This window comes from Ascidia mentula, chromosome 8 (genome assembly GCF_947561715.1).
Source record: "Ascidia mentula chromosome 8, kaAscMent1.1, whole genome shotgun sequence".
In the NCBI taxonomy this organism is placed as follows: domain Eukaryota; kingdom Metazoa; phylum Chordata; class Ascidiacea; order Phlebobranchia; family Ascidiidae; genus Ascidia; species Ascidia mentula.
The window spans coordinates 5398516-5421111 of NC_138573.1; the positions used below are offsets into that span (position 1 = coordinate 5398516).

Below are 22596 nucleotides of genomic sequence, written 5' to 3' on the forward strand. Positions count from 1 at the left end.
TGCAAATGAAACATTTATTTTCTCTCAAATTATTTGTTGTAATTGGAAAAATATTTTTTTAGTACCTGCTAAAATTTCTTTATCAACTTCCAACCTAACTGTTGGAGTTAAAAGAAGTCAAGCCTACATTGACTGTATCTCAGGGGGATACACTGTTCCTTCTGTCACTTGGTACAGGTTGGTCATGTGGATAGGTTTTTATTATCCAATTCCCTTTGATGCTTCATTGCTCATACACCAAATATCCAAAACATCAGGAGTTAATTCATTGGTTTCACGTCTTGTTCTGAAAAATGCATCAAAATCTGATGAAGGAATTTATATTTGCAAAGCCATTAATACAGTTGGGTCTCAAAATGTTATAGAAGAAGTGCAACTAAGTTCACAAGTTTATGGTATGTTTTATACCATAGTTATATATATTTGTTCCACTGATTTTCATTTGTTCACAGTTGAATCCACTCCACAACTTGTCAGTTCTCTACCAGAGAACACAGCAGCTGTACCATTTTCTCAACAGCTCAATCTCACTTGCACTTTCTGTTCTTTGCCTTTATCTACAGTTAGTTGGAATGTTAATGGAAATAGTGTGACATCAAGCAATCAAGCTATGCCAATTTACATCTACTCACATAAGATAAATTATCAAACTGTGGAAACAACACTTTTCATTTATAATCCTCTAATTTTGGGACCACAAGCCAATATTTCATGTCATGCCATAAATTCCTATGGCGACGTGAGCAACTTTTTCATGTTTGGTAAGCAATCAACTTCATTTGTCCACAAGTATCTAATTCAAAAGCAAAATTTTATGTTTAGGTTTGGATTATTTTGATCACAACTATTATTTGTTTTCATCGACTCGAAAAAATTATCAAGATGGAGAAACTCACTGTCAGAATTATGGTTTAAATTCCCACCTGGCTATTGTTACAAGTCAACAAATTCATAAGTTTGTTCAGCAAAGGGCGAAATTTTATGCGAGTGCAGGGCACTGGATTGCAGCAGATACATCAGGTATGTGTCTTGTGCCTATTGTCTGATCATCTAGTGTTATGGCTAGTTTAGTAATGTTAAGTAAGTAATGCTAACTCAAGTGATTTAAGCATAATAAATTCATCAATATTTTTTTTACAATTGCTTTTACAGCATACATAGGAGCAAAAACACAAAATGGGCAATTTTTTTGGATCAATGGTACACAGCTGAGTAAGTAGCGAGGTGTTTGCCTCACTACAAAAATAACTCAAATGTATTTAAATTCAATCAAATAGATTCAACCTTTCAACCTTGGCATGCTGGATCATCAGGGACACATGAGTGTGTTGTTTATTCAAACAATGGAAATGTGAATTCTGAGTTTTTGTGGAAAACATCCAATTGTAATGAACTTCACTATTTTATTTGTCAGTTTAAAGGTAGGTTTTTGATTTTATGATAAAATAATGAAACTTTTCATTTTTGCTGAACATTCACATTATCACAGTTTTTACAACCATTACAATTTGTTGAGTGTTGTTTTTTGTAAATTTAGCCTTGCCAATTACATTTCTTCCATCTGGACCTGTAACATGTGCAACCAACCAACTTGCTGTTAGATGGAGAGACATGACTGGTTTCAAAGGAAACCTTACATTTAATCTAAACGTTGTGACAAACACATCTACTGGAATGCAAACAGTGTATGACAAAACAGAAACAGTGCAATCATCTGTAAATCATGAGTATCAAACATTACTCACAAACCTCAATTTATTGCAAAAATACAAAATACAGGTACATTTTGCCAAACAACCATTCGCTATTAAGTAACAGCATTCACTGAAGGTCAAGTTGTTTCCCCAATTGTGGAATTTTCCTGCACCAATGGAAAGTGTCTTGGAAACTTCAAAGGTTTTTCCTGGTGAAGTCAGCAATACTTTCTTACTAAACAACATAAAAAAATGCAAAATTACTTGGATGTGGCCAAAAAATATACACTTCATTGAAATAACAGGATTTAAGGTAATACCGCATAAAGAGTTTGCAAATTTCCCTATAGTGCAAACCCAAAAATTTTTAATTGTATTTTGCAGCTGAATAAAACAAGTACCTTAAATCTGTACACAACTCAATTGGCTTCATGGCAAGAAGTGACCGTGGATGATATCCCAGTCGGCAACATAAGCAACTCAACACATTCCTATGAGTTTGAAGTATTGCCAAATCGAAAAGTTTCTGCGTCATTGCAAGTTCTGACTTGTTCTGAAACTGGATTGTCTGTTGTAGCTCAGGGCCAGTGTGTAACACCACCCAGAGGTATAGTTTATTAATAAATTAATATAACAACTGCACCTACACATATGATATTTATGTTCAAACAGAACCGGATGTAATACTTCCTCCTGCAAAGTTTCCCAACACACTTTCAATAACTATCTTTCCTGCAAGTGAAATGAATGGACCACTCAGGTATTTTCCTTGTGATACTGTAAGTAACTGCAGCACTATTGGGTATTGTAAGGCATTGTAAAGAACAACAAACTGTGTCCAAATGATTTTCGGCTTGATTTGGAAAAATATCCAAAAATAAATCCTTAATAATAAATCTTATATTTTCCAGTTGCTATTTCGTTGTTGGGCTTGCGGTTGGTCAAACAAACAACTCATCAGAAATAACAACTTGGAGCCAGTTACTAAGCATACTTCAAAATAGGTCACCTGGGTGGCACTGCGCAATAGCTATTCCAAGGTAATGTACCTTTGACCTTCTTGACGTTGCTTGCACTACATGTATGTTGATATGCCACAGATTTATTGGCGATTCCATTTCTAAAACAATTGGTACCGGTGATCAGACGTCTTGCGATGTAAAGATGAACTATTCATTGCCTGTTTCTGAAACATATACATGCAACAACAAGCCTTTAAACGATTCCCAGCTGTACAGGTTTCCGTAGCTTCACGTGGAGTTTTAAGATCCAGCTGTTAAAGTATAACGGTGTTTCCATGCAGTTTATTTGTTGTGTCGACGACTGGAACTGGTAGCGCCATTGCTGTGAAATCCAGCCCTCGTGTTGTAATCAGCAATCCCCTTCCTGTGAATGTCCCGCCTTTAGGTTTGCTGCAACATACCTTTTATGATGGTTTTCCGTTTTAGTACAGGTTGTTACAATTTCTATTTCAGGTATGATAATTGGAATATGTGTCGGACTGATCTTGTTGCTCATCTTGCTTGTGGTCGTGATGATTTTCTACAGGTGAATTTGTTGAATACTTCTTTCATTTTTATGTCAAGTGTCCAAAGTAACGCCAAATATACAAATTTACATATACAACGCACACCAGAAGTGATGAAATAATATATAATCGGTCGTAGTCGACAAAGCTTGCACAAAAACGTTTTGCAGAAAAAGAAAAGCAAAAAAGACATCGCAAACTCCTCAAAATGCCGTGGTTTACCAACCAACAAACGCCGTGCCGATTCACAATGAAGGTTTAAATACGTTTCTTCATACAGTGTAATTTAAATTGTGGGATAAATTCAATGTCGTGTCTTAAGTCCAATCATGAACGCTAAATGATGTGTATTGCACTAGTATTGCTTCTTTAAACAGTTGCGTGTTGTTTAAAGATGAAGACTTCCCGGATAATGTTGAGGCGGTTTATATCAACACAGATATTGGACATTCAATATCTGTCGGCAAACTGCTTAGGACTTATAACAACTACATACAGGAACCGGCTAGATTAAAAGCACTGTATGAGGTATGTGGCTTTTCCTCCTTTCCTTCCTGACTCCTTAAGTTATAAACCATATTATTATCGAAATATCAGACAAAACGCACCTCCATAAAATAATTCAAACGTAAGACAATAATTATTTGGTTTTGAGAGAAAATATGTGTTTGCAAGCAAAAGCGTCGTATAATGTGTCATTACGTCACAACTATAAAACCGTTTGATGTAATTTGTGTTTGATTTATCACAAATATAACATTACCTCAACCAAGCAGGCTTTGTGTTTTTGTAAAACTTCTTTTCAGTATGCTGTGTTGGTTGCGACATTATTCATGGTTTGTAATACTACTTCCGCGTTCTAACCACTATTTCGCTTCTACCAGGAGTTGAAAATAGCCTCGGGTCAAATTGTTTTGAATCAGACCGTTGCACAGGAAAACCGCAACAGAGACCGAAACAGATACAAAAACATTGTCCCATGTAAGGTCGCTTCCCAATTTCCCTTTTTTTATGTCGTCCTCTTATACTTAACCTTTCAGTTATTGTATTGAAGAATATTGCTGTTTATTTGTAATGTAATTGGGAAAACAGTAAATGAGTTTTGCCTTCTCGTTAACTGCAACGTCCCGACATAAAAAATGCGTATTAGTAAAAAAAACAGTAGTAAAATTGTAAACAATCGCTACACAATATCAGACTTCCATTGCAACCGACGTGAATCCGGTAAACTTTATTCGCAGTTGACTTCAACCGCGTGAGACTACAAGGAAACAGTGGAACCAACGATTATATTAATGCGTCGTTCATCACGGTAAGTGTTAACCCCGTGCGGGACTGATTAATGCAGGTTTCCCCACGCACAATAGAGCTGCTATGAGTCATACGAGTTGCGTTTTCGTTGTGGGCAGTACAACACAATGCCTACGTATATCGCATGTTCATTTTAAAAATGGGCCTTGTTTTATACTACTGGCTGTGAGCTTGTTGTCAATTTGAATAAACCTCTACCAAAACTGCAGACAATCTTGTTCGCGAGTTCACGCTGGTTTGGCAATGACATAATGTTGTATTTTTTCCACAGCTGTTTTGCAAAATACAAAATGTACAGAAATCTTTTGTATTTTTAAAATTTGTAAAGGACCTTGAATCTCTAAATCGAGTCCTAATGACATTATTTTTCCATGTTTGTCTAGGGTTACAACGGAAACGTTCAATTCATCGCCGCTCAGGCCCCTGTGTTCACAACCATCGAACACTTCTGGCAGATGATATGTGAAAATAACTGTAAGGTTATCGTCATGCTCACCAACATCACGGAAAACGGCAAAGTGGGTTATGACGTTTGTTGACGCTTGATTGTTCCTTTTTAAGGAAGAGTGTAGTTTGGTCGGCGATTCACATGTTTTTTTCGCTACACTTCTTTGAACTCTTGTTTTTTTAGCAAAAATGTGAAAAATATTGGCCCGAAGTAAACGAAGAGGTTCATTTCGGCAAATTCTCTGTGAAAACAACACAAGAGGAAAGTTTTGGAATCTACGTTCGTCGCACATTCTCCCTAGTTAGGAGCGACCAGTCGGTAAATCTTTTTGTCGCTTTCTGTACCTAACTTTCTTCATCGCAAGTTGATCTAAACCGAAAGTTACAAACTGCTTTCTGGAAATCCCACGCGTGGTCGAAACTTCCGTCATTGCTCCAAGCGCGGTTCACACAAATGCCAACAAGACAAAAGCGTTCGTTTTTTCGTGCGCATAATGTGTTGTGTGTACAGAGATGTTATGAGGTGACTCAGTGCCACTACTCGACTTGGCCCGACCACGGGGTCCCCGTTTGCACAACTCCGCTTCTCCGGCTCCACCAAGTGGTTGAAGAAAGCCAGGGCGAGAATGCTTCACCCATCCTCGTTCATTGCAGGTGAAAACTATTATTCGAAATCCATATTTCAAATCGATAAATGATTGTATTATTATTGAATACCGAGACCAACGGAACTCATTACAATTGAACAAAGTTGCCCAGTGTAGCTGTTATACGGTTTTGGCAAACTAAGTGTGGAATTCATTCCCGCAAAAACATGTCGGCCAAACAAGGACGTCTTATACAAAACTTAAATAACATTAATTCTTCGTCACGGTTAACGTTGCAATATGGCGAAAACGGTTTTGTATCGTCAATAGTTTTTCGTTAAAAGCATTTCGTATTGTTTAAAGTGCTGGAGTGGGAAGAACAGGAACCTACATTGCCTTGGACATTCTGCAGGAGAAAATGTCGGCAGAGGGAAGGGTCGACGTGTTTACTGCTGTGCTGAATATGAGGAAGCAGAGATGCGACATGGTTCAAAACCTTGTGAGTATTGACTGGCTCGAATTATATTTTCCTCTCAACCCACGCAATTAAATAGCAAGTTGTCACAACATTTTTCATCAAGCATTCGTCCCTGCTATGAGGGACATCCTTGCAATACCATAGAAACAACAGTTCCATTTTTTAGAATCAATACAGTCTCGTCCATAAGCTGCTTGTTGAAGTTCACTTGATGGGATCCACTGACTTGTCATGCGACGATTTTACCCAGCATCGGTCCACAGATGAACAGTATGATTTAATACAATTGCATGGCAAACACATTGCAGCTTTTTTTCCATTCACTGAAATTATTAAGAGATGGTGGTTTTGCGTTGTGACTTGGCATAGTATGTAAGAGCATGTGATGATTTTGAGAATATTTGGTAATTTTCTGTCGTTTGAACGTAGAAACGTATGTAGACTCAGAGCGGCACATAAAAAACTGGTTTTCTGGTTGATTACTCCGGTGCCGTGGCGAGATTTGTGTTTCAGATCGTAATGGCAAATTTTCACTCTTCAGGTTGGAGACTGAATTCAAGTTGTTGGATGTGGTTTCTCCCATTGATACAAATCAATCTATTGCTCGAAAAACTTCCAACATCACATCAAGTCGCGACAATACCGTGTTTCCATGTGAATAACCCACCATAAACATCGCTTTTTGCACCAAAGTGACAACATAAAGTCAACTAACATGGAGCTGTAGACAGTGCTCACTATTATGATGTGTAAGGTCTCATCAGTACAACTGGTTTAGTCCGGTCTTGCTGTGTCTAACTAGTTATAAAAACAGTGCTCACTAAACATTGAGGCTCACTTGCTTCTACAAAATAGTTTCTGTTATCATTTATCATAAATATCGTAACTGCTATAGAGTTTGCGTATGTAATATCTGTAAAAAATGAAGAAATAACAACGATTTTTTTCATTCGCAGATGATCGTTCCCTTGTGAACCTTGCCGATGCTTACATCAATGCATCATTTGTGCAGGTAAATCATGTTAAAATTATCGGCATTTTATGTGCAAACATGAACAGAGCCAATAATCCTTGGCACGGAGGAAATACAGCACATAAAAATGGCTTTATATAAACCTATAGGGTTATGACGGGACCAACGCCTTCATCGTAACACAAGGTCCAACTTCGCAAAACGCTGAAATCTTCTGGCAGATGGTTTCGTCTTACAACGTGGCTGGGATCGTCATGCTTACGTCTACAGACAAAGTAAATTACTTTTTTATAGCCTCACAATATAGATGTGGTGTATATGAAAATGCGGGATTGTTAAACGTTAGTTGCAGCTCCTGATGGTTATATAATTTGAGTTACATAAAAGTATTTTGATCGAATTAACATTTATACACGATACACAGTCTTACAGTTGAATTCGCAAATTCTATTATTTTAACATAAATATTTACAGAGATCAAGTTTCCAGTATTGGACGGACGACGTCAACTCCCAACTTCAGTTCAGTTACCTGAACGTTACCATGACAACGAAAAATCAATCGGCACCCGGTATTATGAGGCGCGACTTTAACGTGGAAGATCCTGACGATTCGGTAATGTTGCTCAATTACAAGTTTCTCTGTATACGCCTAAATGAATGTTGTCCGCACTTTCCTTTTCTTGAAGCAATCGGAATAATTATTGGTTCACAGATAATAATGACATTTTTTTCTGATTCAATATTTGCCAAAACGTGGCATTAAATATGTCCTTTTGTTGGGTGTTTTCATCATAAGCTTATGATGATGACATTTAGTCAGCCATAATATTTCTTGTGCCCTGACGCATGAATTAGGACTTTGAAATAATCTAATAATGGTTTGTTCTAGACTTTAATATGTTTGTCCTTAATGACAACCATTAAGTATATAGCTTCCTATATAACAGAGAACAGTGACGCATCTGCAATGTGACGTGGCAAACCTGGGTGAGGAAAGTGTGATGATTGATCGTTTAATTCAGCTGGTTGGAGAAGCGCACTCGATGAGGCAAGACAGTCGTCCTATTGTTGTACATTGCAGGTATTGTGGTCGTCCCCACACTAACATTATTGCTTGTCAACATCTATAACAAATTTGTTGTTGATGCAGAGATGGAGCTGGTTTATCCGGGGTCTTCTATTCTCTCTCCAACCTTGTGGACCGATGTAGAATCGAGCATAGGATCGATATTTTCAGAACAGTCAAAGATTTACGGGATATGAGGCCACTTATGGTTCGAAATCAGGTAAAAAAAAATTTATCCGGTGCATTTTATCCTAATACAGATTCGTAATGGTTTGCGCGTTGTCAATGAAACGTAATGATATCTTTGCAAATATTCAGTAGAGGCATGACGTGAGTTTAACGTGCGTTCCTTGGAGGTTGAAATATACATGAGGAAGTTAAAATGTGTTGCACTTGTTATTTCCCAAAATTTTAACCAATTTTGTTATTTTCTTACATTGCTTCAATGATTACATTGCTTTTTTTAGGATGAATATCGGATGTTGTACAAAGCTATGGAAAGTCACCTCTCCTCTCAAAGTATCTACGCCAACCTGTGAAGTTCAGATACAAGAATCCAACGAGCCACAAATCAATCTTTTTATAAAAATCCTTTTTGTAAATGTTTGTTTGTCTCAGGTTGTATTATGCTTGTTTCCTTTAATGTATTTAGTAAAGTGTTGACAAAATAATCGCATCCTTAAGTTTAAGAAATATGATTTTTATGAAATTTTTCTTGCAATGCGTATGTGTGTTAAAAATATGTACCTTAGGTGGGGCTAAAGTACAATCTTCTCTGCCAAAACAACGACGCCAAACAAACCTGTAATTTTTGTATTTTTTGTTTGATATTGCAAGTTTGCGACTCTTTTTTACGCTTTATTTACTCAATACACAATAAACCGATGGGGTTCGGTTAAAAATACATTCACTAAATTACCGCAAACAGAAAAGTAAACAAACAAATTTAGATCACCTGGTCGACCTGTAGGGGTAACAGTACGATGGCGGATGAATACAACAACCGTTGCCTATTTAACTGGCCGCGGCCAACCAGTGATTCCGCTTTAATACAGAGACATTGTAAACGACATTGACACAAGTTTTGGCCTCTGGTGAAGTCCGTTTTAACTAATTGACCTACAGAGCAGGGGTACTGACATCACCCAAAAAGTGTAAATTTGTATAGATGATTGCAAACATGAGATCCAGTGTTCGATTATTATTGCTGCAAAGATTTTTGGCTCGTCGTGACTGCGGATAAAACATGACGTCGTTTTATGGAGTTGTTAGTTCATGCAGGAGGTATATAGTTTATGATTCACGAATTGAACACTCATAGTGTGGCTCCACACACTGGAATAACAATTGACTCATGTTGTTTGCAAAGAACTGCGCTGTGGTGGGTTCAGGATTGGTAGAAGAGTTAACATCAGACCAGAATGATAGTTGCAACAGCTGTAAGCATTGTATTCTCTTCTGTACTACAACAATTTATCTGTGTCAATATTAATAAACACCTCTGCATGTTTATCTTTTAGCTTTTTGCGTCGAAAGTTTATAGTTGTATAAGTTTTACGAACCCAATGATTTCTTGGTTGATTCTTGTCATGTTTCAGGCTTTACTTCAACCTTCTATTGAACAAGGTAAGTGCAAACAAAACCCATTCATTTTGTGTGATCGTTTAACATAAATTACTATTTAACAATAAAATGACTGCAGTATTTTTGTGATTAAGTTTTGTAATTGGAAAATAAACTACACTCGGGAGAAAATGTCGTTTCAACTTTAAATTAGTTTGATAAGTTTGCTGTTTATCTCAGTCAATGGGTAAAAAATGTAAATACTTTCAGAACATAGGCTACTCATATTTTTGACCAGTAGGCCTACAGGTAGAGAATATTACTACAAAATACCGTATTTTTTAACCAACTTGGTGGTGGCGTTCTTATGCTTTATCTTCTGATTTTTGCCTTACCGCCCCTGAAGAGCTTGGTAATTTGTAACGTCCCCTTAATTGGCAAAAAAATCATGATATGTTAATTTTTGCTTTTGTATAAAAACAATATCAAACTTAAAGACGAACAAGACTGACGAAACAAAACCACCAGTTTCTCAAATTTAATTTGCACTAAAAGCATAACTTTATTTCATGATCGCATAACACTTGTAACCACTAAATACTAAATTGCGCATTTATTCTCAGTGCCTCATCTATCCTACCATAGAATTCTCTGGCGCCCACTTTCAGAATAACTGATTTAGGCGAATCGCGTAGTAAATCCCTCAACATTACGTTGTAAAAAAAACAAATAAGCAGAAAAGCAAAAAAGCACCACTAACCAGTAAAAAAAATAATTGAAACATAAAATAGCGAAAGTGAACGGAAAGAAAAATTTCGAGATCAACATTGTTGGGCGTTTAACCGCAATTTTCTGCAATTGTGTCGTATATTCCGCCATAGATATACTCTCCATTCAAGTCAATTCAAATTTACCTAAAATAAAATCCCCGCTTTGGTGAATGAAGCCATAAACCCGGGTTTTGCGTTGTATTTTACATTTTTTTGCATTAAACCTAATGGTCGATTGTTTGGTCGTATACCAAGCGTTTTAAAAAACTTTTGCAAGCTCCAACAGTGGATCGCACGGATCGCAAGGTAAATTTAGCCTCAATCGTGGAAAATCGACCTCTGCATTTCCATTTAAAATTGGCTTCCAGTTTTTTTTTGCAAAAAGGCATTTCTATCACCTTCCAAGATTATTTAACCTCATCATCGTGTAGTTTTCCAAACCATCTTAAGTTTAGTGTAAAGAGGTAGTTTTCAATGTTAATCACGCCAAAGACGTCTTTGTCTACATCAAAACATATCGTCTCTCTTCTAACTCTTTCCCACTTCGAAACAAATATTGGACGTTAAATTTTTAAATAAGATCCCTTCAATAAAAAGATTATATCGTCTGCAAACACTGAAACTTTAAATTCGTGTTGGTTAATTTCAATGCCTTGAAAGGTGGCCTTTTAAAATGCTGCCGCAAGACATTCTATAAAATTAAAAGGGCGGGAAAAGTGGGTATTTTTGCCTTACTTCGACAATTCTAGTGAGTGTATTTTTTTTTACCACGCCGGGATTTGAATCCGGGACATCCTGGGCACGAATCTCGATCAGGTTTTTTTCTTGGTATGTGGGTCGGGCGCTTGCTCAATATGCTACTATGTTTCACTCACAGACTTATATTAGGGATCACAAATGCCGACATGGCTGTGAGTTGGTTCTTTAGCATCTACCGCCTACAATACCTACGATGCCAATTATGGGTTTTTAGAGGAACTCGGACCGGCCCTGACTTTCTCTGGCCAATTTAGCCGATCCGTTCAGAAAAGAAAATTCAATTTTAAAGAAGTGAAATTCACAAAGAGATGCTACAGCATAATCTTTGGTGAAGAGTTTTTCAAACTTGTGCTCTTCAAAAACCCTTAACAAAGTCATATTTTAGTATCTTCGTTGAACGCGCCAGTTTTTAAACAAAGTTTGGGAGCGCAGAAATACGTCTGCGTGCATGCTGGTAAAATTGTGTGTTCGTTCTTATAGAGCTGATAACAACTACTGCTGTGGACAAATACGCGTTGTATTTCTTCGATCACAGCTACTCGAAAGCCAATGCAGCCTCTGCTTGCACTCGGTTTCGCTCAGGATCAACTCTTGTTCGTATTTTGAATCGACAAATCCAAGACGCAATTGACCAAGTGTTGATTCCAAGAGCATCAGGAAGTAGCCTTCAATCGTGTTATTGGTGCGATGGCAACAACCCATCTGGAAGTGTGCTGAACTGGGGCAGTACAAATATTCCGGGAAACTACGTAAATTGGTTGACGAAAACCAATGAACCAAATAATAATGGGGAGAGATGCATTGGAATTGCTGGAATGACAACTTTAAATGGCCATTCAAACATAGCAGGACAATGGATTGATTTTGCTTGTTTAAAGTTGCTAGATTACTACATATGTCAGCAAGGTATAGTTGTTGTTTTTTCTCATAAATCACATCTTAGAACTGTATTTGATAAACTTGTGTCTTAGAATTGCAGATTGTGGACACAACAAGTTTTGTAGTGACCAATTCAGAAATATTTGTGTCAGGAAAGACATGGTTTACTGAAATAGTAAATATTTCGACAATAAATACTGCAACTAATATCAGTGCAGTAGGTACCAACTTGTTTTCATCATCTGGTCCTCCTCAATTGTTTAACTTTTCCATGAGCATTCAATCACCATCTGATGCCGGCAACCAAATATTAACCATATTTGGCAAAATAATAGCATCATCTATACCAGTACAGCAGTCAACCTACTTTACAGTGTATGGTAAGATCTACAGCATATGTTTAAGGCCGTATCTCACAATTAAGTCTTGCAACTTTGTTGCAAATGAAGGGTACTTTCTGTGATTTATTTTTTCACAAAACAACCCTACACTTTTTTTTGCTTTTTTAGCCAAAATAATGTCCAACAGGGGGACAAAATTCCCCTGGGGGAGCGGTTAAAGTAGTTATCTCGAATATAATTTTGACCAGAATTCCTAGACAAGGGTCGAGACTAACAGATAATCACAAATTGAGCATACTTTCTGCGATTCATTTTTCCACGAAATCCACCTCAATATTTTGGTAGTTTTTCCGCTACATGTTCAGCTGCACCATCTTCTAACTTACTGCCTGACTAATAACCCTGAAAACCATAGTAAAACTGCCCCAAAATCGCACTGGCAACAGCCTGTTCATTTGCGCTCATTCATCCAAAACACTAGCACCTATGCATGACCCATTGCATTGTTACATACAATTAACTATGTTACGCTGGAGTTTAAGAAGGGCATTTCCCAACCACGAAACTCTTTTCCATAGCAATACAGAGATACGGCCTTGAGGGCATTAAAAAATTAAGTAAAAAAACAGAGGTTGGTTTTAAAATTGGCTTTACAAAGCTACAATTTTTTACTCAATAGTGCCTGTAAAAATTACCTTGTCGACATCCAACTTAACTATTGGAGTTGATAGAAGTCAAGCCTACATTGATTGTATCTCATCTGGTTACACTGTTCCTTCTGTCACTTGGTTCAGGTTGGTCAGCCAGAGCAAGTTCTTTGAAATATGAATTTGTTTTATCTCTGTAGGGGATCAAATCCACTACCCTCTGGTGCCTCTTTTTCGGTGAACCAAATTACCACATCTTCAGGAGTTAATTTAGTAGTTTCCAGGCTTGTATTGACTAAGGCATTGAAATCTGATGAAGCAATCTACGTTTGCGAAGCATCCAATACAGTTGGATCTTCTATCTCAAAAACAGCCCAAATGAGTGCTCGAGTTTATGGTATATATATCTTGTAACTTTTTACCCGACTTGTTATATATTTCACTGTTCATTTTCTTTGTTTTGCAGTTGAAACTATACCACAATATGTAACTACGGTACCAGGCAACACAGCAGCTGTAACTTTTTCTGGACAACTTAATTTAAGTTGCACTTTTCGAGCTCTACATTTACCTGTGATTCATTGGAATGTTAATGACAATGTTGTGATCTCACACGATCAAACCACACCAATTTATGTGTTCTCTAATCAGTTGGATTACCAAACTGTTCAAAGTTCAATTGTTATTTATAACCCTCTAATATTGGGACCCAAAGCGAACATTTCATGTCAAGCTGTAAATTCTTATGGATCTGGATCCAAATCATTTACTTTGGGTAAACTTGTTTTAATCCCAAGTTTCTATACACAGTTCTTACACATTGTGCACATATATTTTTAGATTTGGATTATTTTGACAAAAGCTATTATTTGTTTTCATCAACTCTGGGATCTTATCAAACTGCAACAACCCGTTGTCAGCAATATGGTGCAAATGCTAATCTTGCAATCATTGCAACTGAACAAGTACATAACTTTGTTCAGCAAAGAGGAAAGTTTTATGCAAATGCAGGGCACTGGATGTCAGAACAACCATCAGGTATCTAGCAGATTAAAGTTAGTGTAATAGCATATCTACTGTTTGGTGATGGTTTTGTACTACGATCGGTTAAGATATAAAAATGCTTGTTAACCATTTTTTTTGTATTGGTTTGTAGCGTACAATGGAGCAGAAAAGCGCAGCGGGGGCTATTTTTGGTGGAATGGTACACAGCTTGGTAAGTGAAGAATATGAATAATAAATTAATTTGTTAACTTATGAAAGCCCCACTGAGCAGATCCATCATTTCAACCATGGTACCCTGGAGAACCATTGGGATCTCGGGGATATGATTGCGTCTATTATTCAAATATGGTAACAGACAATCCCAAATTTCTATGGAAAACAAGTGCATGTAATAATCTCCGCCACTTTATTTGCCAATTCAAAGGTGAAGTATTTTTTTGGTATTTTTCATTCTAAAATTTCCAAGCTAGGTATTTTGTACCAAAAATGCTTTTTGAAACATAAAACAGTACAATGTTATCCAATATAATGTTACTCTAGTTTACACCAGAATGAAATCATTATATGTAATGACAAAAATAGTTAGTAAACTACCCTTATTTTTAACAGCTTTACCAATTACATTTCTTCCATCTGGTCCTGTAACATGTGCAGCCAACCAACTTATTGTTAGGTGGAGAGACATGACTGGTTTCAAAGGAAACCTTACATTTAATCTAAACGTTGTGACTAACACATCTACTGGAATGCAAACAGTGTATGACAAAACAGAAACAGTGCAATCATCTGTAAATCACGAGTATCAAACATTACTCACAAGCCTCAATTTATTGCAAAAATACAAAATACAGGTATATTTTGCCAAACAACCATTCACTATTTATGTTGTATGAATGCATTCACTGAAGGTCAAGTTGTTTCCCCAATTGTGGAATTTTCCTGCACCAATGGAGAGTGTCTTGGAAACTTCAAAGGTTATTCCTGGTGAAGTCGGCAATACTTTCCTAAAAAAGAACATGAAAAAATGCAAAATTACTTGGATGTGGCCAAACAATATACACTTTATGGAAATTACAGGATTCAAGGTAATACCACAGAAAGAGTTTGCAAATTTCCCAATAGTTCAAACCCAAAAATTTTTAATTGCATTTTGCAGTTAAATAAAACAAGTACCTTAAATCTGTACACAACTCAATTGGCTTTATGGCAAGAAGTGGCTGTGGACGAAATCCCAGTCGGCAATATAAGCAACTCCACACATTCATATGAGTTTGAAGCGTTGCCAAATCGAAAAGTTTCTGTGTCATTGCAAGTTCTGACTTGTTCTGAAACTGGATTGGCTGTTGTGGCTCACGGCCAGTGTGTAACACCACCCAGAGGTATAATTTATTAATAATTTAATTTAATAACTGCATCTACACATATGATATTCATGTTCAAACAGAACCGGATGTAATTCTCCCTCCTGCAAAGTCTCCCAACACACTTTCAATAACTATCTTTCCTGCAAATGAAATGAATGGACCACTCAGGTATTTTCCTTGTGATATTGTAAGTAACTGCAGCACTATTGGGTATTGTAAGGCATTGTAAAGAACAACAAACTTTGTCCAAATGATTTTCGGCTTGATTTGGAAAAAAAAAACAAAAAAATCCTCAATAATAACTCTTTTATTTTCCAGTTGCTATTTCGTTGTTGGGCTGGCAGTTGGTCAAACAAACAACTCATCAGAAATAACAACTTGGAGCCAGTTACTAAGCATTCTTCAAAATAGGTCACCTGGGTGGCACTGCGCAATAGCTATTCCAAGGTAATGTACCTGTGACCTTCTTGGCGTTGCTTGCATTACACGTTTATTGATATGCCACAGATTTATTGGCGATTCCATTTCTAAAACAATTGGCACCGGTGATCAGACGTCTTGCGATGTGAAGATGAACTATTCATTGCCTGTTTCTGAAACATATACATGCAACAACAAGCCTTTAAACGATTCCCAGCTGTACAGGTTTGCGTAACTTTACGTGGAGGTTTAAGATCCAGCTGTTAAATTATAACGGTGTTTCCATGCAGTTTATTTGTTGTTTCGACGACTGGAACTGGTAGCGCCATTGCTGTGAAATCCAGCCCTCCTGTTGCAATCAGCAATCCCCCTCCTGTGATTCCCCCGTCCTTAGGTTTGCTGCAACATACCTTTTATGATGGTTTTCCGTTTTAGTACAGGTTATTACAATTTCCATTTCAGGAATGATAATTGGAATATGTGTCGGAATGTTCTTGTTGCTCATCTTGCTTGTGGTCGTGATGATTTTCTGCAGGTGAATTTGTTGAATACTTCTTTCATTTTTATGTCAAGTGTCCAAAGTAACGCCAAATATACAAATTTACATATACAACGCACACCAGAAGTGATGAAATAATATATAATCGGTCGTAGTCGACAAAGCTTGCACAAAATCGTTTTGCAGAAAAAGAAAAGCAAAAAAGACAGCGAAAACTCCTCAAAGTGCCGTGGTTTACCAACCAACAAACGCCGTGCCGATTCACAATGAAGGTTTAAATACGTTTCTTCATACAGTGTAATTTAAATTGTGGGAAAAATTCAATGTCGTGTCTTAAGTCCAATCATGAACACTAAATGATGTGTATTGCACTAGTATTGCTTCTTTAAACAGTTGCGTGTTGTTTCAAGATGAAGACTTCCCGGATAATGTTGAGGCGGTTTATATCAACACAGATACTGGACATTCAATATCTGTCGGCAAACTGCTTAGGACTTATAACAACTACATACAGGAACCGGCTAGATTAAAAGCACTGTATGAGGTATGTGGCTTTTCCTCCTTTCCTTCCTGACTCCTAAAGTTATAAACCATATTATTATCGAAAAATAAGACAAAACGCACCTCCATAGAATAATTCAAACGTAAGACAATAATTATTTGGTTTTGAGATGGACAAAATATGTGTTTGCAAGCAAAAGCGTCGTATAGTGTGTCGTTACGTCACAACTATAAAACCAGTTGATGTAATTTTGTGTTTGATGTATCACAAATATAACATTACCTCAACCCAGCTGGCTTTGTGTTTTTGTAAAAACTTCTTTTCACTATGCTGTGTTGGTTGCGTCATTGTTCATGGTTTGTAATACTACTTCCGCGTTCTAACCACTATTTCGCTTCTATCAGGAGTTGAAAATAGCCTCGGGTCAAATTGTTTTGGATCAGACCGTTGCACAGGAAAACCGCAACAGAGACCGAAACAGATACAAAAACATTGTCCCATGTAAGGTCGCTTTCCAATTTCCCTTTTTTTTATGTCGTCATCTTATACTTAACTTTTCAGTCATTATATTGAAGAATATTGCTGTTTAATTGTAATCTAATTGGGAAAACAGTAAATGAGTTTTGCCTTCTCGTTAACTGCAACGTCCCGACATAAAAAATGCGTATTAGTAAAAAAAAAACAGTAGTAAATTTGTAAACAATCGCTACACAATATCAGACTTCCATTGCAACCGACGTGAATCCAGTAAACTTTATTCGCAGTTGACTTCAACCGCGTGGGACTACAAGGAAACAACGGAACCAACGATTATATTAATGCGTCGTTCATCACGGTAAGTGTTAACCCCATGCGGGACTGATTAATGCAGGTTTCCCCACGCACAATAGAGCTGCTATGTTTCATACGAGTTGCGTTTTCGTTGTGGGCAGTACAACACAATGCCTACGTATATCGCATGTTGATTTTAAAATGGGCCTTGTCTTATACTACTGGCTGTGGACTTGTTATAATTTGAATAAACCTCTACCAAAACTGCAGACAATCTTGTTCGCGAGTTCACGCTGTTTTGGCAATGACATAATGTTGTATTTTTTCCACAGCTGTTTTGCAAAATACAAAATGTACAGAAATCTTTTGTATTTTTAAAATTTGTAAATGACCTTGAATCTCTAAATCGAGTCCTAATGATATTATTTTTCCATGTTTGTCTAGGGTTACAACGGAAATGTTAAATTCATCGCCGCTCAGGCCCCTGTGTTCACAACCATCGAACACTTCTGGCAGATGATATGGGAAAATAACTGCAAGGTTATCGTCATGCTCACCAACATCACGGAAAACGGCAAAGTGGGTTATGACGTTTGTTGACGCTTGATTGTCCTTTTTAAGGAAGAGTGTAGTTTGGTCGGCGATTCACATGTTTTTTTCGCTACACTTCTTTGAACTCTTGTTTTTTTAGCAAAAATGTGAAAAATATTGGCCCGAAGTAAACGAAGAGATTCAGTTTAGCAAATTCTCTGTGAAAACAACACAAGAGGAAAGTTTTGGAAGCTACGTTCGTCGCACATTCTCCCTAGTTAGGAGCGACCAATCGGTAAATCTTTTTGTCGCTTTCTGTACCTAACTTTCTTCATCGCAAGTTGATCCAAACCGAAAGTTACAAACTGCTTTCTGGAAACCCCACGCGTGGTCGAAACTTCCGTCATTGCTCCAAGCGCGGTTCACACAAATGCCAACAAGACAAAAGCGTTCGTTTTTTCGTGCGCATAATGTGTTGTGTGTACAGAGATGTTATGAGGTGACTCAGTGCCACTACTCGACTTGGCCCGACCACGGGGTCCCCGTTTGCACAACTCCGCTTCTCCGGCTCCACCAAGTGGTTGAAGAAAGCCAGGGCGAGAATGCTTCACCCATCCTCGTTCATTGCAGGTGAAAACTATTATTTAAATCCACATTTCAAATCGATAAATGATTGTATTATTATTGAATACCGAGACCAACGGAACTCTTCACAACTGAACAAAGTTGCCCAGTGTAGCTGTTATACGGATTTGGCAAACTAAGTGTTGAATTCATTCCCGCAAAAACATGTCGGCCAAACTAGGATGTCTTATACAAAACTTAAATAACATTAATTCTACGTCACGGTTATCGTTGCAATATGGCGAAAACGGTTTTGTATCGTCAATAGTTTTTCGTTAAAAGCATTTCGTATTGTTTAAAGTGCTGGAGTGGGAAGAACAGGAACCTACATTGCCTTGGACATTCTGCAGGAGCAAATGTCGGCAGAGGGAAGGGTCGACGTGTTTACTGCTGTGCTGAATATGAGGAAGCAGAGATGCGACATGGTTCAAAACCTTGTGAGTATTGACTGGCTCGTAATTATATTTTCCTCTCAACCCACGCAACTAAACAGCAAGTTGTCACAACATTTTCCATCAAGCATTCGTCCCTGCTATGAGGGACATCCTTGCAATACCATATAAACAACAGTTCCATTTTTCAGAACCAATACCTTCTCGTCCATAAGCTGCTTGTTGAAGTTCACTTGATGGGATCCACTGACTTGTCATGCGACGATTTTACCCAGCATCACTCCACAGATGAACAGTATGATTTAATACAATTGCATGACAAACACATTGCAGCTTTTTTTCCATTCACTGAAATTATTAAGAGATGGTGGTTTTGCGTTATGACTTGGCATAGTATGTAAGAGCATGTGATGATTTTGAGAATATTTGGTAATTTTCTGTCGTTTGAACGTAGAAACGTATGTAGACTCAGAGCGGCACATAAAAAACTGGTTTTCTGGTTGATTACTCCGGTGCCGTGGCGAGATTTGTGTCTCAGATCGTAATGGCAAATTTTCACTCTTCAGGTTGGAGACTGAATTCAAGTTGTTAGATGTGGTTTCTCCCATTGACACAAATCAATCTATTGCTCGAAAAACTTTCAACATCACATCAAGTCGCGACAATACCTTGTTTCCATGTGAGTAACCCACCATAAACATCGCTTTTTGCACCAAAGTGACAACATAAAGTCAACTAACGTGGAGCTGCAGACAGTGCTCACTATTATGATGTGTAAGGTCTCATCAGTACCACTGGTTTAGTCCGGTCTTGCTGTGTCTAACTAGTTATAAAAACAGTGCTCACTAAACATTGAGGCTCACTTGCTTCTACAAAATAGTTTATGTTATCATTTATCATAAATATCGTAACTGCTATAGAGTTTGCGTATGTAATATCTGTAAAATGAACAAATAACAACGATTTTTTTCATTCGCAGATGATCGTTCCCTTGTGAACCTTGCCGATGCTTACATCAATGCATCATTTGTGCAGGTAAATCATGTTAAAATTATCGGCATTTTATGTGCAAACATGAACAGAGCCAATAATCCTTGGCACGGAGGAAATACAGCACATAAAAATGGCTTTATATAAACCTATAGGGTTATGACGGGACCAACGCTTTCATCGTAACACAAGGTCCAACTTCGCAAAACGCTGAAATCTTCTGGCAGATGGTTTCATCTTACAACGTGGCTGGGATAGTCATGCTTACGTCTACAAACAAAGTAAATTACTTTTTTATAGCCTCACAATATAGATGTGGTGTATATGAAAATGCGGGATTGTTAAACGTTAGTTGCAGCGCCTAATGGTTATATAATTGGAGTTACGTAAATGTATTTTGATCGAATTAACATTTATACACGATACACAGTCTTACAGTTGAATTCGCAAATTCTATTATTTTAACACAAATATTTACAGAGGTTAAGTTTCCAGTATTGGACGGACGACGTCAACTCCCAACTTCAGTTCAGTTACCTGAACGTTACCATGACAACGAAAAATCAATCGGCACCCGGTATTATGAGGCGCGACTTTAACGTGGAAGATCCTGACGACTCGGTAATGTTGCACAATTGCAAGTTTCTCTGTATACGCCTAAATGAATGTTGTCCGCACTTTCCTTTTCTTGAAGCAATCGGAATAATTATTGGTTCACAGATAATAATGACATTTTTTTCTGATTCAATATTTGCCAAAACGTGGCATTAAATATGTCCTTTTGTTGGGTGTTTTCATCATAAGCTTATGATGATGACATTTAGTCAGCCATAATATTTCTTGTGCCCTGACGCATGAATTAGGACTTTGAAATAATCTAATAATGGTTTGTTCAAGACTTTAATATGTTTGTCCTTAATGACAACCATTAAGTATATAGCTTCCTGTATAACAGAGAACAGTGACGCATCTACAATGTGACGTGGCAAACCTGGGTGAGGAAAGTGTGATGATTGATCGTTTAATTCAGCTGGTTGGAGAAGCGCACTCGATGAGGCAAGACAGTCGTCCGATTGTTGTACATTGCAGGTATTGCGGTCGTCCCCACACTAACATTATTGCTTGTCAACATCTATAACAAATTTGTTGTTGATGCAGAGATGGAGCTGGTTTATCCGGGGTCTTCTGTGCTCTCTCCAACCTCGTGGACCGATGTAGAATCGAACATAGGATCGATATTTTCAGAACAGTCAAAGATTTACGGGATATGAGGCCACTTATGGTTCGAAATCAGGTAAAATAAAAATTCATCCGGTGCATTTTATCCGAATACAGATTCGTAATGGTTTGCGCGTTGTCAATAAAACGTAATGATATCTTTGCAAATTTTCAGTAGAGGCATGACGTGAGTTTAACGTGCGTTCCTTGGAGGTTGAAATATACATGAGGAAGTTAAAATGTGTTGCACTTGTTATTTCCCAAAATTTCAACCAATTTTGTTATTTCCTTACATTGCTTCAATGAATAAAAACCTTTTTTTAGGATGAATATCGGATGTTGTACAAAGCTATGGAAAGTCACCTCTCCTCTCAAAGTATCTACGCCAACCTGTGAAGTTCAGATACAAGAATCCAACGAGCCACAAATCTATCTTTTTATAAAAATCCTTTTTGTAAATGTTTGTTTGTCCCAGGTTGTATTATGCTTGTTTCCTTTAATGTATTTAGTAAAGTGTTGACAAAATAATCGCATCCTTAAGTTTAAGAAATATGATTTTTATGAAATTTTTCTTGCAATGCGTATGTGTGTTAAAAATATGTACCTTAGGTGGGGCTAAAGCACAATCTTCTCTGCCAAAACAACGACGCCAAACAAACCTGTAACTTTTGTATTTTTTGTTTGATATTGAACGTTTGCGATTCTTTTTTACGCTTTATTTACTCAATACATAATAAACCGATGGGGTTCGGTTAAAAATACATTCACTAAATTACCGCAAACAGAAAAGTAAACAAACAAATTTAGATCACCTGGTCGGCCTGTGGGGTAACAGTAAGATGGCGGATTAATACAATCGTTGCCTATTAAACTGGCCGCGGCCAACCAGTTGATTCCGCTTTAATACAGAGACATTGTAAACGACATTGACACAAGTTTTGGCCTCAGGTGAAGTCCGTTTTAACTAATTGACCTACAGAGCAGGGGTACTGACATCACCCAAAAAGTGTAAATTTGTATAGATGATTGCAAACATGAGATCCAGGGTCCGATTATAATTGCTCCAAAGATTTTAGGCTCGTCGTGACTGCGGATAAAACATGATGTCGTTTTATGGAGTTGTAAGTTCATGCAGGAGATATATTTAGCTGATGATTCACGATTTAAACACTCATGATGTGGCTCCACACACAGGCACAACAATTGACTCATGTTGTCTGCAAAGAACTGCTGTC

The 22596-nt window shown here is 37.4% G+C and overlaps 2 protein-coding genes across 2 annotated transcripts in view; both read left to right on the top strand.

Annotated features, from left to right (window-relative positions):
• LOC145910482 (uncharacterized) overlaps positions 1–22098 on the top strand; it is a 37640-nt gene extending 15542 nt beyond the window's left edge. Inside the window, exons 2-33 of the mRNA XM_082997621.1 lie at positions 11659–12084; positions 12150–12437; positions 13078–13192; positions 13246–13442; positions 13512–13820; positions 13886–14083; positions 14202–14261; positions 14322–14474; positions 14660–14901; positions 14959–15135; positions 15207–15429; positions 15495–15582; positions 15733–15861; positions 15922–16059; positions 16125–16228; positions 16297–16369; positions 16520–16605; positions 16744–16877; positions 17240–17336; positions 17600–17670; positions 18051–18185; positions 18298–18432; positions 18625–18767; positions 19063–19198; positions 19345–19448; positions 19720–19832; positions 20133–20188; positions 20299–20424; positions 20624–20764; positions 21099–21232; positions 21302–21437; positions 21686–22098. Coding sequence (XP_082853747.1) covers positions 11659–12084; positions 12150–12437; positions 13078–13192; positions 13246–13442; positions 13512–13820; positions 13886–14083; positions 14202–14261; positions 14322–14474; positions 14660–14901; positions 14959–15135; positions 15207–15429; positions 15495–15582; positions 15733–15861; positions 15922–16059; positions 16125–16228; positions 16297–16369; positions 16520–16605; positions 16744–16877; positions 17240–17336; positions 17600–17670; positions 18051–18185; positions 18298–18432; positions 18625–18767; positions 19063–19198; positions 19345–19448; positions 19720–19832; positions 20133–20188; positions 20299–20424; positions 20624–20764; positions 21099–21232; positions 21302–21437; positions 21686–21757 — 4739 coding nt within the window. The 3' untranslated portion in view covers positions 21758–22098. The remainder of the gene's footprint in view (positions 1–11658; positions 12085–12149; positions 12438–13077; positions 13193–13245; positions 13443–13511; positions 13821–13885; positions 14084–14201; positions 14262–14321; positions 14475–14659; positions 14902–14958; positions 15136–15206; positions 15430–15494; positions 15583–15732; positions 15862–15921; positions 16060–16124; positions 16229–16296; positions 16370–16519; positions 16606–16743; positions 16878–17239; positions 17337–17599; positions 17671–18050; positions 18186–18297; positions 18433–18624; positions 18768–19062; positions 19199–19344; positions 19449–19719; positions 19833–20132; positions 20189–20298; positions 20425–20623; positions 20765–21098; positions 21233–21301; positions 21438–21685) is intronic.
• Positions 581–8885, top strand: LOC145911305 (uncharacterized). Its single transcript, XM_082998606.1, has 28 exons — positions 581–761; positions 823–1020; positions 1153–1212; positions 1278–1421; positions 1538–1779; positions 1831–2007; positions 2079–2301; positions 2367–2454; positions 2606–2734; positions 2795–2932; positions 2998–3101; positions 3170–3242; positions 3393–3478; positions 3617–3750; positions 4107–4203; positions 4464–4534; positions 4917–5051; positions 5165–5299; positions 5492–5634; positions 5931–6066; positions 6212–6315; positions 6587–6699; positions 7002–7057; positions 7168–7293; positions 7493–7633; positions 7968–8101; positions 8171–8306; positions 8554–8885. The coding sequence occupies exons 1-28, from the start codon at positions 611–613 to the stop codon at positions 8623–8625; spliced, it is 3546 nt and encodes a 1181-aa protein (XP_082854732.1). The 5' UTR covers positions 581–610; the 3' UTR covers positions 8626–8885.
• Positions 22099–22596: the final 498 nt, after the last annotated feature.